The sequence below is a fragment of the Argentina anserina genome, chromosome 4 (genome assembly GCF_933775445.1).
Source record: "Argentina anserina chromosome 4, drPotAnse1.1, whole genome shotgun sequence".
Classification (NCBI taxonomy): Eukaryota; Viridiplantae; Streptophyta; class Magnoliopsida; order Rosales; family Rosaceae; genus Argentina; species Argentina anserina.
In genome coordinates, this window is record NC_065875.1 from 22,415,623 (window position 1) to 22,437,909 (window position 22,287).

General features: G+C 36.2%; 3 protein-coding genes across 3 annotated transcripts in view; 2 read left to right on the plus strand and 1 right to left on the minus strand.

Moving 5' to 3' along the window:
• Positions 1-22,287, plus strand: part of LOC126791799 (LEAF RUST 10 DISEASE-RESISTANCE LOCUS RECEPTOR-LIKE PROTEIN KINASE-like 1.1) — a 38,888-nt gene that overhangs the window by 10,424 nt on the left and 6,177 nt on the right. The window lies entirely within an intron of this gene.
• On the minus strand, positions 209-4,093 carry LOC126791805 (nicotinamide adenine dinucleotide transporter 2, mitochondrial). The gene is made up of 9 exons (XM_050518293.1): positions 3,699-4,093; positions 3,516-3,599; positions 3,137-3,243; positions 2,981-3,026; positions 2,748-2,857; positions 1,489-1,583; positions 1,172-1,260; positions 971-1,065; positions 209-837 (listed from the first exon to the last, which is right to left on the minus strand). Exons 1-9 carry the CDS (start codon positions 3,778-3,780, stop codon positions 454-456), a joined length of 1,092 nt encoding a protein of 363 aa, XP_050374250.1. The 5' UTR covers positions 3,781-4,093; the 3' UTR covers positions 209-453.
• Positions 9,155-12,350, plus strand: LOC126791804 (probable protein phosphatase 2C 15). Its single transcript, XM_050518292.1, has 9 exons — positions 9,155-9,522; positions 9,861-10,253; positions 10,487-10,658; positions 10,768-10,921; positions 11,007-11,070; positions 11,167-11,274; positions 11,376-11,501; positions 11,611-11,843; positions 12,010-12,350. Exons 2-9 carry the CDS (start codon positions 10,044-10,046, stop codon positions 12,230-12,232), a joined length of 1,290 nt encoding a protein of 429 aa, XP_050374249.1. The 5' UTR covers positions 9,155-9,522; positions 9,861-10,043; the 3' UTR covers positions 12,233-12,350.

A 22,287-nucleotide genomic window follows, 5' to 3' on the forward strand; every position in this document is an offset into this window, starting at 1 on the left:
CTAAAGTGACTAGTGTTTCCTTGAGGAAAAGGCAAAGGATAATAGGCATGCTTCTGCTTCATCCACCACTAAAGGCTCAACCTTTGGCATTTTGATATATGAAGCACCACTTTTGAAAATTCTTATCTTGCAATAATGCCTCAATATGAGGATGGCATTCGACTCCAAAACATGGCAAGATTTGTAACAATAGATAACAGACTGCAAATCTTCAAGTGAGACTCTTGATCATCAAATAAATGCTATAATTCTGTACTTTCACATCAAAGAGAACTCAAATTAACTATATGGATGCCTAATGAGATGATGTGCCATTTCCTCGGACCGCAGATCATCTTTTTCATTCCCTCTCAAGTCAAATGTAATTACATTTATCTACTGTATTATAATTTCATTATTACAGAAAAATTTCTTTCAACCAAAATCTGAGTTCAAAAAAGGCACAATGGTCGATCAGTGTCTTGCTGTTAGCTGCTCTTTGTTTCCAACAGGAATCGATCCCCCCTTACTTGATTGGGTTTGTAGTTGCCGCAAAGAAGTATCATCTCCCACATTGCATCTATCTCCTTGCTGCGGTTTGTCATTACCATCTGATTTGGGGCGGTCTGGCGCCTTTTCTGAAAATACAACTCTTCGCAAGAACCTATGTATCATCTCGTAACTGGTAAATGTAATAACTGCAGAAGGTGTTGTTCTTATTAAATTTGTAGCACAACCGTTGTAGAAACCAGGAAGGCCTTCCTTTAGAAACACCTTCTTAATACAATCAATAACCCCTGCATACTTCGGTTGAATATGTCTAGCCTGGCCTTGCTCTTGAAGCCTGGAACGTATGACCTGCATATAACTTGATTCAGATAGGGCAACAAAGAAAAGAAAAGCATATGATAGTAAGAGAGAAAGAAACAAGATTTTCAACTAGCAACCAGTCCATGATAACATGCAATTTAATCAAATAGAATGAATGTACCTCGTGAGGGTAAGTTATTACAGAGGCGAGAATTTTTGATATTGAAGAGGCAATGGCAACTCTCCCGGGCTTTAACTTATCAACTGTAGTCTTATCTGAAAATTAAATCTTATACAATCAACACCAAATAGTAATAAGAAAATACTGCAGATTCCTTTATTACAAACAGCAAAAAGTAAACAAGTAAACGTATCACATTACCCTCTTTTGCCATGATTGATTTTATCTTTTCATAAGCAGGAAACTGAATTGCAACATGACTTATCCCAGCCAAAGAAGGTATGATCCCACTGTTCAAAACCACACACAACCAAAAAGGTATCATCAACTGTGACGACAAGAATTAAGGTTCCATCCGATAAATTGATCTAAAAACCACTACCCCACAACTATTACAACTTCAGTCGATCTAATAGTGATTTTGAAACATGAGAATTTTGATTAGTAATTGATTGATACAAAAAGACATTTATGATATTCTCTATCCATATGCAATGGTTCAGAAGAGGAGAAATGACCTGTATAAACCTCGCATCCCTTCCTCAGTTGCTATCCTTGAGAAAGCAGATCTCATGCTTTTGTATGGAACCACACCAGGCCTCATTCCTTGTGTCTATATGAAAATAACCAAGAAAATATATCAATTTCCTTAAAAGACAGGTCAAATTAATAAATCTAACCAGAGTGTCTTGAATCTCTAAACCATGACGAGGTTAATACCAAGCTATCAATACCTAATCATATGGTCAATAGACATTATCCTAGTCAACATGATTCCCTAAACATACGATTCCCACAATTCCTGAAAACCTATAAGCACTGTTGAAGTGCATCATGGATCTTCAATTCAACAAATGCCAAAGAAGATATTGCCCGAAGAAGGTGAGTTAACCTAGCAAAACGCATTGGCTTTGCAAGCAAAGCCAAACACGTGTGCACTAAAGCTAATAATCCTTAAGAGTTTTATAATGCTTTTCCAGAACTTTGATTTAACACTTGATGTTAGCAGCATGATAGTTGGACCATATAGACTTTTTCCCAAACCGAACAGCCTGCTCGAAAAGTCAAAGGTCCTAATGAGTGGCTGCCTTGAGTGAGTTATCACAAGTTAAAAGGTTGATATAGAGAGTTTGTAGTAACCCAGTAATTGATTTTGGTGCTTTCTAGCACATATAGTTATAATCCTTTTACGTCCCAAAATGTTCAATAAGATGAGATATATAATATCCATAATCTATAGAGACTAACATAGTTTGACTAAAAATGACACATAAATTATTAAATGAAGTTAAGAGAAAAGAAAAGTAAAGTAAACGTTACTTCATAACAGGAATTAAAAAGTTGGATGATATTGAACTCATATGTTCTTATCCAAAACCTATGCCTGCATAGCCACTGCATCGATCTAAGACTGATATTGGATGACCTATGATTCTCCAAAATCTACCTATTTCCAGTTAAAACGCCTGGTTCAGGTTCTTCGGTGACAGCAACATAATGAAGCATTTTCTATGCTAACAAAAAAAACTCTAGTAACTAACTTTAACCAGATTAATAAAATCATAAAACAGAAACAGACACATATGTACACGCTGAGAACTATATTAAAAGTTATCAGAACGGTCAACCATTTAATGAAATATGCAGCATTGGACAATTAATCAAAGATGATCGACTATATATGGTATAGCTATCACTTCTGCATGTATTGAGAACATAAGTATACATTTTACCGATCATTATAAAATGAATAGCAAGCATAAGAGCAGCAACTCACTTGCAGTCTTGTCTTAACTACCCACAGTGGATTTGTTGAAATGGCTGTGGCAGCCCCAGCCCCAGCAGCAGCTATCATATTTTCACCAATTGACAGTTCGCTGCCATCCTCTACATTTCAACAATATAGAATGTTTGAAACAACCACTGAATAGTCTCTTAAATCACTATTACATACTTCACAAAACTTCAATATCACGAACACAGATTCAAATAAACAAACTAAACACCAACCATGTGGGAGTAGGCCTTTGAGTTGTTCATATACTGTGAAATACACCTACACACAAAACACATTACAAATGATATAAATAACAAAATTTGCATGTAACATTGAAAATAATATAAATCAAGTCCAGCATAAGCAATGCAACAGAAAGCATTACTCACCGCCCAATTCGGAAGTAGCGCAAGAATCGTGGGCGAAAGACCACGATACATCCCCCTAATACCCTCCGTCTTTAATATGTTCTGCAGGCTCGTGACTATGATACAGCCTGAGCACAACATGCATTCATCACTCAACCGTATACAGTAGGAGTTATCATAAACAGAAACTTCAAGTCTAATGCATGCAATGCAATGAGCCAAAAGTAAACGCTTCTACAGTGCAAAACAAGACACACTACCCTCAAATTCAAGGCATTACTTAAAAGTTCAATTATTAAACAGTGTTAACACAATTCCAATACATCAGCAAGTAAATCTGGGAGTGTTAAAAATCCAAACTTTTTGACCAAATTCAGCAACTAACAGAACCCAAAGTTACCTCTTTGACCGGTAGGCATGCCGTGGACCTGTAATCTAGTCTTGATGACATCCAAAGGGCAGACGAACGTAGCCGCCATTGAACCTGAAAACAAAAAAAGATCAAATTTTTCAATCCCAAAAATCTCAACAGATTCCCAAATGGCTATCGAAACCCTATAAATTAAGAAGAGGGGAAGCTGACCGGCGGAGGCGCCGGAGACGGCGTGGCAGAGGACATCACGCACGGCCTGGTGGTCGGAATGGTGGGCCGCCTCGCCGCCCATCTTGGAAATCCCGAAGCTGGGGTTTTCAAAGCAAGGTGAATTTCATGGGCGTGTATGAATTGAATAGATGGATACTGATGGGTGTGTGTATATATAGGTTTGGCTTAAAGAGTTGGTAGAGTTTGGATGGGGTTACATTTGAATTGGGGGGGGAGTCAGGTACAGTGTATACGGGGTTGGAGAGACTATGAATTCCAGGAGTACCTGACTCGTGTTTGAAGGGTTTAGGATGTGAATAAAGACAGGGGAACAAGAAGGAGAAGGAAGGAGGAAGCTCCGAAATGGAAATGGCCCAATTGGGGAATATCAGGACAAAGGTTGGGTAGCTACTTCCCTTCTTCAGATGGTTTCACAGTCATATAATCTTGTTTTCTATTTATCTAAAAGTCCCAACAAAATAGAAATATCCGTGAAAATTATGCATCGATTTACTTAGACCAAATATAACGTCGAGTTAGAAGTTTGAAAAACCGAAAAAAAGGAATTGAGTGACAAATGAACGATTAACGATATGTTTCCATAGTTCTGAACTTCTGATTCGAGTAAATAATGGAGACCAATAACCTATTGAATTTGTTACATTTGTTTCTACCTATTGTTTGGGCTCTTTTAGAGGTTGGGGATGGTACTTTATGGGGAATTGTTTTTGATTAGTTAGGTTTCATGATGTAAGCCAATAATAGGTTTCATAGCTCAAACAAACTCGTGTTAGAGTGACTCAGTGACATTGGTTTGCCTGACAAAGAAATAGTTGTTAGGTTTGAAGTTTGAACCAGTTTTATGAAAAGAAAATTATGGCCTAACTTTTAATGTGGGACTTCTTCTGTGAAGATTTCAAGTTTTCAACAGTATTATTTTGAAAAATCTAACCTACGCGGATGTATACGGTACGCATGCAATCCGATCGCACAATTTCACCACCACCACATTGTACAAAAGCTGATATCCCCTGTCAGTTGTTCAGCATCTGCTCCATCATACATTCTTTGCATCTACAAATTCACCAAAATTATTGTTCTTTCTCTGATTTTGGGCCTCCCTTTATGAAACTTCTTTTAGTTTCTTATGCTTCCAAGGCCCAATGCACTTAAACTTGGGTAAGCCTCATCAAATGTGTCTGGCCTACTTGTGGTTTGTACCTATAGAATCACGATATTTCGGAACAACTTTGGCCACTTTGGCCATCCAAAACTACAGGAATAACTGATCAAGAGATTCATGTTTAACCGCACAGCATACACCCACTTTGGCCATCCAAAACTACACAACAAATTGCGAGTTTGGTCCCGATGTGAGTTTTTTATAATCAGCTGCAGCTGAGTTATGAGAATAATCAGTTGTAAGTACTTGAAGTGTTTGGTAAATATTGGTATAAAAGTGTGGTGAGTTTAGAAAAATGTGGTAATAAGGTAATAGAAAAATTATAATATCTCCCTCATAATCAGAAACTTCAATTTGTAATTTTTAGAATTTAACTCGGTGTGTGTAAAATTCTCATATAATCACCTACAATTTCTATTTGTCAAACTCAGTCAGATTATTAGAGAATTTAAACTCATAATATGGAAAAAAAACTCAAGAGGCCAAACTCACGAGGTATGCTAGTTGTGTTCTTGTGAGTTCTCCCTTACTAAGTATAGAAATGCAAGACTGCAAGTCATAAGCCATGGTTCATAGTTCATACGACAAATGAAGTGATATGATCAAAAATAAGACGCGCAAGCTTTTGGTATTGAGTTGAACATAAAGGGACCAATTTTGGGCTGGGCTAAATCTGAACCCCCAACAAAAAGTATAGCAAAGATATCTCTTATCAGGATAATGAACCTTGCTTCTGGGGCCCAGTAAGTGGTTGATTGTCCAATAAAAGTGATAGTGGGGCTAAACAGACTGGGTGTTGCGGGACCAGAAACGCTTACAGCTGCCTAGTAGCTCAAATGTCAGAGAAATGCGACGAATTTGTTTCTAAATAATAACTCTCTCTCTTTCCAAAGAAAATTTCTACCTTGGGAGTTCATAGCTGAAAGCAAGAAAAGGAAGAGACGATAACAAGCGTCTAATTTGTTTGGGCATTATTATTGAATTCACTAAAATTTCAATGTGGTAAGAAGTTCTGTAAACATGCATATCATGGTTGAAAAAAGTTGGGGATGAATCTAGTTATATGCATATTCTATTCTTACGAGAAAGTCTTGCGTCTCCATTTTACGACAATATACTATACTTCCAAATAGAATAATTGCTGAAATATAGCAAATAGAAATTGAGTATTATTATCGTTATATTAAACTCACACATTATCTTGTCGACGAAAAATACAATGACATGTATAGGTAATTAAAGTTTTTACGTAAATTTAAGGAGCATGATTTCAAGTGCAAGTGACATATAAATAATGCGGTTTTGTCAATTATATGAATTTTTTGTTATTTAAAACTTAGAGGCTTGAAGATAGAAGAAGTTTATCCATATATCAATGTCCTTAGCCAGTTCTGGTGAAGATTTCATATTGAAGAACTTGGTTGAGAATGACTTGACATGTATAAGGCAGACACAACACATAATAATGAGTTGCCATTCTGGTCTGTATATCTTTGGTCAATTTCCATGCAAATCCTCCGGCCACCCTATTAAAGCTCCCACCAAATGAGCTATTCTTCTTCCAACTACAAACTTCCCCGGCTATCTACAATTAACTCTGTGTGGATGAATTAAATGACACTTCCATATCCTTCACAATTTGCTACTGTGATCTACACCATCTCCAAACACAGCCGCTGTCATAATCATACTGATCGATATTGATATATTTATATAATAGTCCTCTTCTAAATAAATCTCTTGGCCGCTAGCTAGAGGAATAAAGGAAACCCTATTATACGAACTCGATCGTCCTGTATTGTCTGTATATATTAATCATGATCAAATCACTGACATATCTTACATGCATGAGATTTGCTTTACTGGAGAGTAGTTTATTTCCTTGACCTCGCTGCAAGCACATGCAAACGTTTCAGCTTTGTTCATCCCAGGGTTCCCAGATATATGACATTATATATAGAGTCTGGTCGCCCAATGATGGCTCTTAGTTTATAATAATGGTTTCGAGCATTGTTGCTACATGATCGAGTTATTTCTAGTTTTCGATCAGTTTAGTTCTGATGCAAATTAACATGCATGTCACTACAAATCATGGAGCCTACGTTAACACTAATCATATGAGACATAGGATACCAGGTTATTCATATTTATAATCGGGAAATTATGGAATAGCCCCATGAGAGCTACAACCCTTACCCTGCTTATAGTATTATGGGCAAGTTCATTATTCCACAACCACATGCAGTTGTACCTAATCAGTATTCACTCAATTAACAAGCACTTTCACTGAGAGATGATTCGACAAACGACGCTCAGACTCGGAAATTTAGGGCTAATCTAATCAGCAAGTTAAACTACTTAAGTATACTGTACACTAATTAATCCATTGTGTTTCTGTTTCTTTGTTTTGGTGCTTCTTGTGTATAAGCAGGAGGAGGGGCAAGGATCTGTTTTCATGGAAGCTAGGCCAACAATAGACAACAATACAATTAACCTTTAATTGTAGTTCGAAGGACCAAGAGTAACAACAAAAGCAAAATATGCTATTCAATCTCATCAAACCAACAGACAATTACGTTGGATCCCCTGCAATCAAACCGATCTGACCTTAGTAGTTTCTTCGAATTTTCTACATTTTATCACTATCTCTTTAGAAGTGCACCGATCAAATCAGTTGGCATGCATACCCACCATTTACGAGTTAGTCCTCCTTCCAATATGTTGTTTTGGGGATTTTCATATAGAATAATGGATATTTCCCAACACTAGGCGCAAACCGAAACTATAATTTCTTTTCCATGGCCTTAAAATACGAAGACAATTTTATATGGTGCTGTCGTAAGCTATCAAGACGAGCAATTTAAGTAAAACACCCTCTTCTAGCGTGAAAAAAAAAGAGAGTTAGAACGATAGACATCATCTATGATCCAACCCGTTGGTAATTACGTCTGCATTGTAATAACGCACAAGTCGAACGATTGTTAAAAATAAATGGGGGCGACTAATTCTAATAATGAACTGAAAAGGAGATATAGAGCGTACTGCACCACAGGATAAGCCAGGGTGGTCCTATAAGCATCACCATCAGTATTGACTAGGGGAATACGGGGGCCACAAAGAGCTCAGCAGCAGAAGATAGTAACCCTACACTTGCAGCACAGAGAACAAAGAACGTGCGCACTGCACCGCGTGTCAATATCAATGCCCCTCACAGTAACACATGTATAAACCCCATACAGGTGTCAGCTTTCCCCAAAAAAAGCTCTGGGAATACTGGTCAGATGCCACTTTGGAATCCTGCACTCCACTGCACCGGAACATCTCCCGTGAGCTTGCTTCAACATCAGATACAGGTAAAAGGATATATTGGCCAACAAACGCATCATTTCTTTGAATTTTTTTAGCAAAACATAATGTTCTAATGTGTCAAAGAGAATGATTTGAGATTTTGAGGAAATAAACTTACAAGTGTCTCTTGATCTAGATACATTACTTTTAGTTTACGTACAATGTGATTTCAGACATGACAAATTAAAATTACTATATCACTTCGCATATGATAAAACGTTGCTTGGTATATAAATAATAACTCTCTAGTCCAATGTACAGGGTTAGGTAGGCTTGGTATCTCTAATGTTTTGACATATTATCGCCTTATAAAATATAGATAAGATGCAAGTTCTTTATCAAGTTAAAATTTCATTATTATTTAGTGGTAGCGTGAAGTTGAACGTCTTCAAAGTTATCTGACATTAGACTTGTTGTATAATGGGACATTAGAATAAGCGATTGTGTCACACATCTACTAATATTTCCAACATGATGAAGCTGTTAAAAAATCACTACTATAAAATCTTCATTATAAGGTTATATATAGGAGTATTCGCTCTCAAAATTATCTCGTCTCAGATATTTTCTTCACAAAAATCCAAAAAATGTCAAAACACGCACCAAAATAAAAGATAAATGGGAAATAATTAGTCATTAGAAGAAAAATAAATGAATCAAGATTCAAGACTGTTAAGCGATTTAATTGCCGGGAAACTCTCCTTCAAGATCTGTTTAGGTGAACAAACAAACAGACAGACGGTGCTGTTTCTTAAAACTCAATAAATCAAATCAGTAACTTCATTCCCGGAAGGGCAAAATAAAAAACCCAAACAGAAAAAAGGGTAAAGCTTTGAGAGAGAGATATACCGACTTTTAGGAGCAGCAGCACAATGTGGGTTTATGTATGGATGCATTGCTTTGTTGTCAGCCAAACCCGCTTTTCTCCTTTCCCTTCACACTAAAAAGCTAAGCTTTCCCACACCCAACATATAATCTCAGACACTGAGATCGGTTTTGTATTTGTTTTTTGAGTTTCTAAATTGTGTGTGTGTTTGGTGGGTGGAAAATGTAGAGAAGCTGACTGGAGAAGAATTCAAAGCTCTCTTTCCTTTGTTTTTTAATTGTAAAGATTGGAGATTTGGGTTTTTGATTATTGGGTTTTACAGTTCATGCCCGGTCACCAAAACGCGTTTCGTATCGGACTTGATTTCTTTATCTGTTCTTGTTCTGCTGTTAAACCCCGGTGTTTGCTTGTTACTGTCGCAATCGGATCTGCGCTTGGCTTTCACACTCAGACATTCTCTCTATCTGGTACTCCACATTTCTGTCTCTCTCTCTTTTCGTTTTGTTTTTCGAATCTTTGTTCTTCTCTTTGGTTTCTCAGAAACCCAAAACTAAAAACAAAACATCTGGAAGTTTTGTCATCTGGGTGAGCTGAAATGCATGTCGAACGTTGTTCGTGTCTTTCGTTTTGTTCTGTAAAGTTGGAAACTTTTATTTGGGTTCTAATAATTGTCCTTAGCTCAAAATCTTGTGGACAATCAATGGAATATAACATCTATGCTGGTTTAGCATTTCTATTCTGATTGATCGACTTTGTTCTTCAGTTTTTGTAATTGGTTTCGTGATTGGTACATGCAGTGATGCAGATCAGCTGGAGTTTGCTTTTAACAAGTTGGAATATTTGAGATTCATCGAGTGCAGATATTGGTGTTTGAATGCTGTTAGTGTTTGAAGTATTGGGATTTGTTTAGTTTTAGTATGCTTTTGAGGTGCATAGTTGGTTAAATTGAAGGGTTTGGGCCTCTAGGGAAGATAGTAGTGTGGGAGGTATGACGTCTACAGAGGGGAGGCGTAATCATCATAATCTGGTGCCTCTTGCTGCATTGATCAGCAGAGAGCTGAAGAATGAGAAGATGGAAAAGCCAACTGTGAGGTACGGGCATGCAGCTCAATCCAGGAAGGGGGAGGATTATTTTCTGATCAAGACTGATGGTCAGCGAGTGCCCGGAAATTCTTCATCAACATTTTCTGCATTTGCGGTAATCATGAGTATCTCTTATATGTGCATACAGAATCATACTCTTACAGCTCAGCAGTTATATACTTATAGAGTTTGTTGAACCATGAGGCATTTACAAATTGATGAACTTGTTCAATTTAAATGGTCTGATTGGATTTTAGTGGTCTGTTACTTTCCGACATAGCTAGTAAAGCAGATAGTTGCAGGCAATAGGGTGTAGCAGTATGTTAAAGCTATTTTCTTTGTTGCCAGATCTTTGACGGGCACAATGGAAATGCAGCAGCCATATATACAAGGGAGAACTTGTTAAATCATGTGTTGGGTGCTATACCCAGGGGACTAGGAAGAGATGAGTGGCTCCAAACCTTACCTCGGGCCTTGGTTGCGGGGTTTGTGAAGGCTGATAAGGATTTTCAAAATAGAGGCATGTAACTTGCAGATTCTATAAGCCTATCTTTTCCTTGTTTTAAGTCATACTTCATTACCATGCACTAGAAGAAGTCCACTGATTGTTTTATACTTGTATTCTCCAGGAGAAACTTCTGGAACAACAGCTACTGTTGTAATAGTTGATGGATGGACTGTGACGGTAGCATCAGTAGGAGACTCACGTTGTATCTTAGATACTCAGGGCGGTGCGGTTTCCACTTTGACCGTTGATCATAGACTTGAAGAGAATGTAGAAGAGTACGTATTGACTATCTATAGAATCAGATTCATGTACCCTGGATTTTGTAATGGTTAGTCATAAATAACCGTTCTGTAATTGCAGGAGGGAGCGTGTTGCTGCAAGTGGCGGGGAAGTAGGGAGGTTGAGCATTGTTGGCGGTGCTGAGGTGAGGACTCTAAATGGTTGTTAATGACAAAAGAAATAAGATACCTGTTCAAATAATAAATATGATTCTTATCTATGTGCTGTTTAATATTTGCAGATCGGTCCCCTTCGTTGTTGGCCAGGAGGTTTATGCCTTTCTAGGTCGATTGGAGACATGGATGTCGGGGAGTTCATAGTTCCAATACCATATGTGAAACAAGTCAAGGTATCTGTTGCCTTGCTGAGCTGAAGCAAATTTGTTTCTGTTCATTCCGACAACAAGTATTTTGTTAACATGAAACCTGATATCGTTTATTTGTGTTAAAGCTATCCAATAGAGGAGGGAGGCTCATAATTGCTTCTGATGGCATCTGGGATGCCCTATCCTCAGAAGAGGCAGCAAAATCTTGCCGTGGGTTGCCCGCTGAACTTGCTGCTAGACAAGTAGTGAAGGTACTTTAAAGTTTTGAATCATCCACCTGTGTCTTGTTCTTTAAGTTTGCATATATAATGAACTTCAAGAACTAATTCTTATCGCAAATATTTAAATTCTTTTGTGTAGGAAGCTTTAAGGTCAAGGGGTTTAAAGGATGATACAACCTGTATAGTTGTTGACATAATCCCTCCTGATAACTCGGTACAGCCTCCAACTCCCCCGAAAAAGCAGAACAAGCTCAGGGCCCTTCTGTTCAGGAAGAAGTCGCGTGATTCTGCACATAAACTATCCAAGAAACTATCAGCCGTGGGTATTGTGGAAGAACTATTTGAAGAAGGCTCTGCTATGCTCGCTGAAAGGTTTGTTTATTAGATTGGCATAATATTAGTTGTCCTTTCAGAAGCAAGTTTTCAGCACTATTGTTCTTTTGAGTAGGAAGTTTCTAGATGTTGCTTGGCTTCTCCATAAAATGATGTGCCGTGAATTTCAGTATCCGAAATTGATAAATAAATGGTTGTGTTGCAGGCTGGGCAATGCTGAGTGCATGGCTCAATCAACAACATCTGGGTTGTTTATGTGTGCTGTATGCCAAGATGACCTTGCACCAAGTGAGGGAATATCTGTTCATGCTGGTGGTATCTTTTCCATGAGTTCAAAGCCTTGGCAAGGGCCTTTCCTCTGTTCAGATTGTCGTAATAAGAAGGACGCCATGGAAGGAAAACGTCCTAGTGGAGTAAGAGTAGTGTAACTTCTTCATTGTTCATCCCTATTCTTTAAACCCTTCATTCAATTTTTTCGTAACCCGTTTTCTTAGGCCGGCCATTGTTTAAATCGTTCTCTAGTGATGGATGAAATGTATATGTAAATTTGATAATGTAAAATGAGTCTTAGGAATTGAGGAAGACTTGGTTACTTAAAGAAACCCCGCTCTGTTTCTATGATTTTATCTCCATGTGTTTTTCGTGCAAATCTGAAAAATGGTTGTCTTATAGGTCATCTTTCTCAAGTGTAAAATGGTTCATAGTGTTCATGTAACCTACATTTATCAAAGAGCTTCAGATGCGCTTTAAAGCAGATCCCTACCATGGAGTTTGCAATGGTTCGAGTATTCATATATGTTGGGTATGGTGAGGTAAAACTAAAAGGTAGACAATGGAATTGGTTGTGTTGAGGTATATTGATTTTACTCATATAGGATTGGGGAAGTGTTAACCAAGACTTGGATCAGATAGCCCCTTGAACCCATTAAATGTTTTGCGTTTAATATGAGGTGGGTGCCCGGACCTTTGGTATTTTCTCGATTGCTTCCAAGTCTTCCTATTTGATTCCCAAGTCAATTAGCGTGTTAAACACTTAAACTGGGCATTACTCCATATTTTGGAAGAAATAGTGGTAAGTTAGTAATGCATTCAGAAGTTTTGTTCTGAATCAGAGAAGTAGGTGCTTTTCTTTTAGTGGTAGCTTGTATGTTTTAGGATCGGCTGGAAGTTCTTGAATGGCTACCGTGGCTGCGTTCACTTTCTATGTCTTTGCACATTTTCTGGTTCTTTACTCCGCAGAGAGTTGTCAAGAATTCGTCTGTAATGAAATAGGCATCATCTCCTTCCCCTTCAAAAATGAAACGCAGGGTTCTCCTGAATGCGGATATTATAATGTTGATTGCTCTGACAGGCGTAGTACGAAGATCCAACTCAAAGAGGGAGGATACTGGTTTCGATTTGAGAGCATCACTCGAGCAAGTACCGTTTCCATCAATGACGAAACGCTTCAGAAGCGCGTAATGAGCTTAAACGGAGGTGCCTGTGATGATGACATTTTCAATGATTCAAGTCTTCCGATGGACTCTAACCCTATCGTCTATATATCCACACACAACCTTACCCTGTTCAGATGCAGCAACTGTTAGTTGACCGTCAAAAATTTTTATTAAGCCGTTAAAATACCTAGAATACCCCCAATTCAAATGAGATTTTTTTATTTCTTTTTCTCATGCCTTTTTTATTTTCTCTTTTGGTTTTTCTTGGTTTTAAATTTAATTCATCATATGTTCTATCCAATATATATAATTGTAATCAACACAAATTATCAAATTAATTGTAAACAAGAGGAGAATTAATGGCAATTGCTTAACATCAAGTTGGAAATAAATAATTTGAAACTATTTTTGCATCAAAGTATGGATATGATAGTAGAAGTCTTTTTTGTCTTAGAATTATAGAAATTAATCAAAATATGTTTGTAGAGCATCATAATATAAAAGAAGTTTCTAACTGGATTTGAGTACTGACACTCACACGTCATTTTAGGTATTATCCAATTGATTATAAGATGTTTACCATTAATTTGATAATTTGTGTTGATTACAATTATATATATTTGATAGCACATATGATGAATGAAATTTAAAAACAAGAAAAACAAAAAGAAAGACCAAAAGAGAAAATAAAAAAGACATAAGAAAAAAAGAAAAAAATATGATTTGAATTTGGGGTATTCTAGACATTTTAACGGCTTAATGGAATTTTTTAACGGTCAACTAACGGCATGGACAAAACTGTTAAAAAATAAGAGTTAAAGGATATACATATTAAATTTGAAAGTAAAAGGACAAAACTGTTTTTACACCTAAAGTATAGGGTGTCACAAGTATTTAATCCTTAAAAATTTATTCTAGTGTAACAAGTATCCTATATGCATACTACAACAAAATTAAAACATTAATCACATTATATAGAATAAAACAATTTTTTATAAAGTTACTGTTCATATTTTATTTACTACACGCACTTTACTGTTACCGATTACTATTCATATATTTATTTTATTAATTATTTTTTTATTTACTGATTACTGTACACAAAATTTATTTTTACAAAGAAAAAGTTATTTATTTATTTATTTTCTTTTACACTTTAAAAAAAATTAAAGTAATTTTGTTTTACAATTTATAAGTATTTTTACATTTTTACACTTTACAAAAAAACAAAAAGTAAGAATTACAGAGATTTACTTTTTTTTTCTTTTTGTAAAGATGTAAAAAATACTTGTAATTTTTTTAACATAATATTACTGTTCACCGTATTGTTCATAGGAACTTATTTTTACAAATATACAATATAGTATAAAATTAACACTTTAAACAATTGAGATTTTCTCAATTCCCCGGCAACGACGCCAAAATGATATAACTTTAATTAAAACGTCTATAATAAACCATGTAAAACATCATCGTTAGTATAGAATAAGAAGAGAACGTTCAGTCCGGGAAATTGAAGGGAACTCTAAACTTTTAGTGTTAACAAATAATGGGAGGGCTTGAGATTGATTATTAATTAGTAATTACTAAAATAAAACCTAAAATACTATTTACATGATCGACTTCTCTTTAACAAATTTAACCAAATTTTCCATTACATCACATAATTACAAGTTCGAACCTATTATGCATTCTAATTCGACCAATTACAAACTTTTTAGACACCAATACAATTAGAGCCTTAGAGGATTATCTAATCATGCAAGATTTCAATTAACATTTAGATTGACTTAGAGCCTAATCTAGATTTGCATGCAATCGAATTCAATAACACTTAGAGTATAAATCAAACAAGATTACATTTAAGCGCCAAATCGTTATTGGAGACATGTTTAATGTATGGCGTCACCCACCATGGTTTCACATTTAAATTTCCATAATTTTTACCACTTTTAATAAACACAAACCGAACCTACTTAGGACATGATTCGATTTGTGTCAATATGGTTGATGAATCTAGCACTCAAATACAATCTTAGAGACTGCATCTAAGCACTAAATTCATATGCACATAGCTGAAAATTATCTAAAAGTATGAGAACGATGATTAGAACACAACAATAGAAATACAAACTCAATAATCATGCTATTTTTATTCCATAAATCATGCCATGTTTTATTCCCTAAATCATGCCATGCTTTATTTCCTAAATCATGTCATATTTTATTCCCTAAATCAAGCAATGTTTTATTCCCTAAATCAAGCCATGTTTTATTCTTTTAATGATCATCTTCTAGCTTTTAGGTTGCATATGCATGGCTCCATCTCTTTTCTTTTCACTTAATTAATCTTCACATTTATTTATTCATTCTTCTTTTCTTCTTCCCACGTCAATGACTCAATCTCTTAATTCTCTTCACTTTTTTTTATCTCTTCTATTTAATTGTTGCATGACTTGTTGATGATATGACTCCATGTGCATGACTTCTCCTTGTTTTCTTATAGTATAATCTCTTAAATCCAATCTGAAAATAAGAAAATAAAATCATAAATAAAAGATAATTAGTTTCGAACCTAACAATGATTCATAGTGCAAGAAGGACTCTCAAAATATCGCCAATGCGACCAAAACGTAGAAAGATGAAGACTCCTAATCCAACTAGGTTTCTTAGTCCTAAAAGGATTCATACTCAAACTTGGACTCTAGACCTGCGTTTTTAACTCATGTAAGCATAAAAATACATTCAATATCGCCCAAGACTCTTACTACGACTCAATAGTATAAGAATAAGAGCTAAGCAAAGTACAAATGGAGGTAAAAAATGTTAAGAACGTCGCACAAAGTGCTTATATTAGGACTCACTATTTGCATCTTACTAATGACATCTTCATTACAGTTGCAACTCATTTTTGGGTGAATTCTTGATAAAGTACATCACAGTGGAGTTTGTGGAAACTCCAATAGGGTAATTTTATTCAATTGGAGAACACATATATTAGTGTGTGCTCATGTATTATACGGATCGGGATCCTCTCCTAACCTATTCCCAAGCTAAGCTATCTAAGCTTTTTCTAAGATCATGACACGTGTCCACATGAGATATGATGACATAAAACGATCGTAGGTTTTCTATAACCTTCAGAACTGAAATCGATTATTGGCGCGGGGTTATTTTTGTTTTCCCGATGTTTCTCTTTTTATGGTGTTGGGCGCTCTTGATGAAGTAAACACAGAAAACACAGAAAACACAACCTCATTCAATTAAACCACAATCCCATCTTTCTTCTAGTAGTGAATTTGACATCAAATCTATGGTTCCACAAACCCGAAAACAATAGTTAAATTGTTTGAAGGAGGAAGATTGATCGGATCTTCAATCTCACTTTCCTATAAGATTTTGTTGCCCATTGCAACAGGTAAGTATACTACCCATTGATTTGCTTTTATTCTCAAAATTTTGATTTCATATATAGACTCGTGCTTGAGAGTTTGACTTATGCATTTGCTTCATTCATGATTCCATCTATTCTTGTAAAATAGTATCTGTTGTCTAATATATTGATATGGGGTGATCAATTTGTTGCATTGGTTGTGCATGTTCTCTGTTTTGGTTGTGCTTGTTTGGTTGCAGATGGATAAAAAAAATTTTGTCAATAGATGGATAATCCTTTTGGTACAACAGACATCAATGTAGAGGATTCTGATTTGGGATTAAATTGGAAACCTAGAATAGGAATGGAGTTTGATACTGAACAAGCAACCTATGACTTCTATAACAGATATGGAGGAAAAGAGGGGTTTAGCATTAGGAGGCAGAGTTATGGTAAGAATAAAAAAAACAAACGAACTCACTTCAAGGGTACTTGTTTGCTGTAAGAAAGGCATTCGTGGCAAAGATAAGAGGGATTTCATGTCTAGAAAACGTAGAGCAGAGACAAGAACAGGTTGTAAGGCAGAACTTCGTATTAAAATGAACAGGAAGATTAATAAGTTATATGTTACCAATTTTGTTGAAGAGCACAATCATCCTCTTGTAGCAGAAGAATGTTCTCACCTGCTACCTTCACAGCGAAAAATACAAGAGTCTCAAAGCATTGAAATAGACTTGGTACGTGATTCCGGAGTTGATGTCGCATCCCTGTATGAGTTGATGGGTAAGCAGGCAGGTGGAAGAGCTGCTCTTGGTTATACAAAGATAGATTTAAAAAAATTACATGAGAACAAGGAGGCAGAGAAGCTTGAAGTATGGAGAAGCTGGATATATTAATAAATATTTCGAAGATCAGGCATTAGAAAATCCTTCATTCTACCATGCTCTGCAATTCGACAATGAGGAGTATTTAACAAACATATTTTGGGCAGATGCTAAAATGATCCTTGATTATGGCCAATTTGGGGATGTTGTTAGCTTTGATACAATATACAAGATTAATAAATGTAATCGACCTCTTGCTATATTTGTTGGATTCAATCATCACCGTGAGACTATTATATTTGGTGCGGCTCTTATGTATGATGAAACAACTGAGTCATTTATATGGTTGTTTGAGACTTTTTTGAAGGCAATTTCGGGAAAGGCTCCAAAAACAATATTCACATATCAATGCACTGCAATGGCCAAGGCTCTTCCACAAGTTATGTCTCATACCTATCATAGGCTTTGCAAATGGCATATGATGCAAAATGCTATAAAGCATGGAGCGAGTTTTTTGACAGACAAGGGTGGAATCACATGTATTTTGTCAAGGTTCATGGAGAATATTGAAGATGAAGATGAATTTATATCAGCTTGGGATGCAATGGTTGATGAATATGGTGCACGTGATAATACATGGTTGAGTGGCATATATGATCTAAGAGAAAAATGGGGATTTCCCTATGTGAAGCGGGTATGGTTTGCTGAAATACGAAGCACTCAATTGAGTGAAAGTTTCAACGCTGCCTTGAAAAGATATTTAGAATCTGACCATAATTTGTCAGAATTTTTTACACACTTTGAGAGGATGGTTGCTGACAAAAGGTACAAGGAGTCCATATCAGAATTTCAATTGCGCTTCAGGTTGTCTATTCTGAAAATGAATGTCAAAATGCTAGCTGAAGCTAGGAAAGTCTACACTACACTTATATTTGAAGAGTTTCAATGTCAGTTTGAATCATCCTTAGAAGCTTCTATCATAAGTTGTGTTGACACTCATGGTATAAAGACATATACAGTGATCAGAGATGGTTACTGTAGGGAACGCCAAGTGAAGAGAGACAATGATGATGTATTATCTTGTAGTTGCAAATTGTTTGAGATGAAAGGGGTTGTATGTAGACACATTATCAAGGTCATTCGAGAAGTTATACAAATTAAAGAAATTCCTAAGCATTATATCATGAAAAGATGGACCAAAGAAGCTAGAGCTGAAAGTGTTCAAGACATGAATGGGCGGGAAATTCAACCAGACCCTAAGTTGCAACAAGCCTCTAGATACATGTCTTTATGCTCCACCTACACTCGGATATCAAGCAGGGCTTCTGAAAATGAAAAAGCATACATATTAGCCATCACTAATGCAGAGAAGGTAGCAAAAGAAATTGAAGATTTGCTAAGGTCTGAAATGGATACCAATGCAAATGGTCATATGGTGAATCCAACTCAATCAAGTCCTACTACACAAGTACTCAAAGAAAATGGTAATGTGGTGAATGCAACTCAATCAACTCCTACTACACAAATACTCAATTCAGATGGTAATGTGGTGAATGTAAAGGGGTTAAAGAAGAGGGAAACTTCTAATGGAAGAAAAAGGAGAATAAAGAGTCAACTAGAGATAAGCATGAACAAAAATAAAAGACGAAGCCAATCCAGTAAAAAATTCATTGAGGTAAAAACTGTTTTCTTGATTCTAAATATTACTTATTAGTTTGATTAATTTTATTTATGTTAACTAGGAGTTTTTATTTCTTTTACATTCTCTTTATCATTCAGGTTACTCTTGATTCGATAGATAATGTATACAAGGTGACTCTTGATCCATTGAGTACTGTGGATAATAATGTATTTGATCTAACAAGGGATGCGGAAAATCTTACTCTTGGCAATTCTCTTGATCCAATCCTTACAAGTAATGCAGATCAATTTTTGGAAAATGATTTATCTGCCTCTTCACTTCAGTTTCTTGCTTGTAATTAGGTACATCAATATTCAGTTTGCATTAATAGTTGTGGTATTACAATTCAATATAACTAATCATCATGCATTTCACTATACATTATATGTACTAGGAACTTGATCTAAACAACGATCCCCAGTGATTTCATATTGTCATGCCCCCCCCTCCCCCCCCCCCCGATATTAAAAGGTAATCTAGTTATGATTTCATATATATGATTGTATCATTAATCTATATAATATAAGGACAATAATACAATGATCTCTTTGGTTTTTTACAGCTGGTTGTGCAAGCTTCTATTTTTGCTTTTGTAAGAGGAAAAGTGAGCAGAGAAATGGTGAAAATGGCCTCTTTGGTTTTATGTAAGGCAATTGTGCAGATTTTTTTTTGTTTATATAAGAAATGGATTGGCCAACCGAAAATGATAGCTTGCACTTGCTATTGGAAATTGGAATGTTATTGGTGATATATTTGAACTCTTGTTTCAATCAATGGAACACTCCAAATTGGTTATCTGGTTGTCATTACAGCTGCAATTTTTTGTTTTTGTTTAAAAGAACAGATTATTTACTTTGTTCTTATGGAGTGATTAATTAAAGAAAGTTGCTTTTTTACCCCCCAAATCAAGCTCTAGATTTTTAGTGTTTGCCTTATGGTGTATTTACCTTATAAGGCTCAAAAAACGTATAGCTTTTTGCCTATAAGGTTGTATGTTTGCAATTGCAGACTCACCAAAGTGACCAAACACTTGCTAAGCTCTAATATTATAGGCTATCAGATTTCATGTGGACACGTGTCATGATCTTAAAAAAAGCTTAGATAGCTTAGTTTGGGAATATGTTAGGAGAGGATCCTGATCCGTATTATACTGTGCTACTGTTTTCTGATAGAGGTAAGGAAAATTACATACTATAATGCCCAGGCGCGGGCTCTTTTTCTAATTTACTATATACTATTTTTGAGTAGGTCGGTGCCCTGTAGCTAAGCCATTGTTCCCAGCTCGCATGGAAATTACGACTGTGCCTTGTATCTTTTCTTAATTGCGTTCCTGCCATTCAAGTAGGTATAGTAAATGACAGTGATGCTCGCCACGCGTCATTTTTTTCCTCTGCTCCTATCCTCACTGCTTCGCTCGCCATCCCGAAACTTCCATAGAAATCTCGGTTTCTTCCTCAGATATTTATTTCCCTCATACTAATCCTCTCTCTAAGAAGCTTTTGCTTGCGGGGCAGAACCCTGGTTGCGGAAGCGATTTGAGGCTTCAACCTTCTTCTTCTTCACGATGCATGGGCAGTATTACGAGTGCGTGGGGAGGAAAGAAAGGAAGAAAATCATCAGGGAGATTGAGGACGGTTTTGATTTGGGTTCTGCCAATAGGAGGAAATAAGGTGCAGAGGAGAGGAAGGAAAGAGGAAAGGCACTTTGGATCGGCTCTTAAGATTTTGGATTTTTTCTTGGCTCGCCATCGATAGAAATCTCGGTCGAAGGAGACAAACTGCTCAATTGGAAACCTGGTAAACAAATATTGGGTTGCTTTATCTAGGAATCTTCTTCTTCTTTATCTCCCTTATGTTCTCCTTGGTGATTGTGTTTGTGTGCTTTGAATCATGTCATCATATATAACTGAGTTGGGGTTTCGATGATGTAGGTTCTGATCAGTCTTTCTAATTTCTAGGTTTGATCCTTTCCGTATTCTGATTGGAATCTGATGTTGAAGAACTTTTTGTTCAAAATTCAGAGTGATGAAAAATAGGAAGATACAGTGAATTGGAAAGACAAGATGAGAACATACATGGTTGAAATAGAGACAAATGATACATCACCATTTGCAAGATAGGTGAGTGATCATTTGGCTGAGTGATGAATTAACTGAGGCGGGTTCATGGTTGAGTGATCATGAGAATTCAATAAAGCTAATGATATATGACCATATTCTAATTGCAAAGCTAATTCAAAACAAAGCTATTACAATTATGAATTCAATTAAATCATGAGTGAATCTACATCTTCTGCTATTACAACTTCATGTATTCTGTTTGTTCATTTGAGGATTGTCATCTTTTCACTAAGTGTATGCTTTTGTAACTTCAATAGGATTGGAGCTCAGAGGATCATTAGCAGATACAGCTGATAAGTACCATGTACTTCTGGTTGGGAATTAAAAGCGGTACAATGAGGTGGAGGATCTGAAAGGTACATATTTAAATATACATGCTATAGCCATACTTGGATTCCAGTGCACCTTAAACTGATTACGACACTTTTTTGTCTTCAAGGTAAGGTCAGGGTGTACTGTCAAATACAACCATTCCTTCTTGGGCAAAGCCAGAAGCATATCACCATAGAGTTGGTGATTGCTAATCCGTCGAAACAGAGGAAAGACGGCTGCAAGTTAATTAAATTTAATAAAGTTTTTGGTCATGTTGCTACAAGGTATCCGTCACCTAATAGTCGATGTTGTTTATGGTCGGACCATGGGAGGATCCAACAAAACTATATCTTAATACGAAGGATGCAATTTAGACGATGAAGATGAGAGGCATTTTTTGTTTAGAATAGTAATCTGCTTTACGTTCTCTTATGTTTTATTGGAAAATTGCATATGAGTAAGGCAAGAGTTTAGCATAATTTTGGTTTTTCTTATGGAATTCTGATTGGAATTTGCAAAGGTGTTCGTGCTACAATCAGAGAAACACCACCGACTACAGTCAAATAAAGGCTAATGTAGAATCTTTTAGTGTGTCGTGTGTTTAAGATGATGATCATTATAATTATAGTCATGTCATGTGCAGTAGAAGGCGATCATCATCTCCACAACTTCAAAGACCTGCAGTTTTTTCATTTACATCTAGCATACCCAAGAAAGAATTAGGTGAGTTCCCATCTT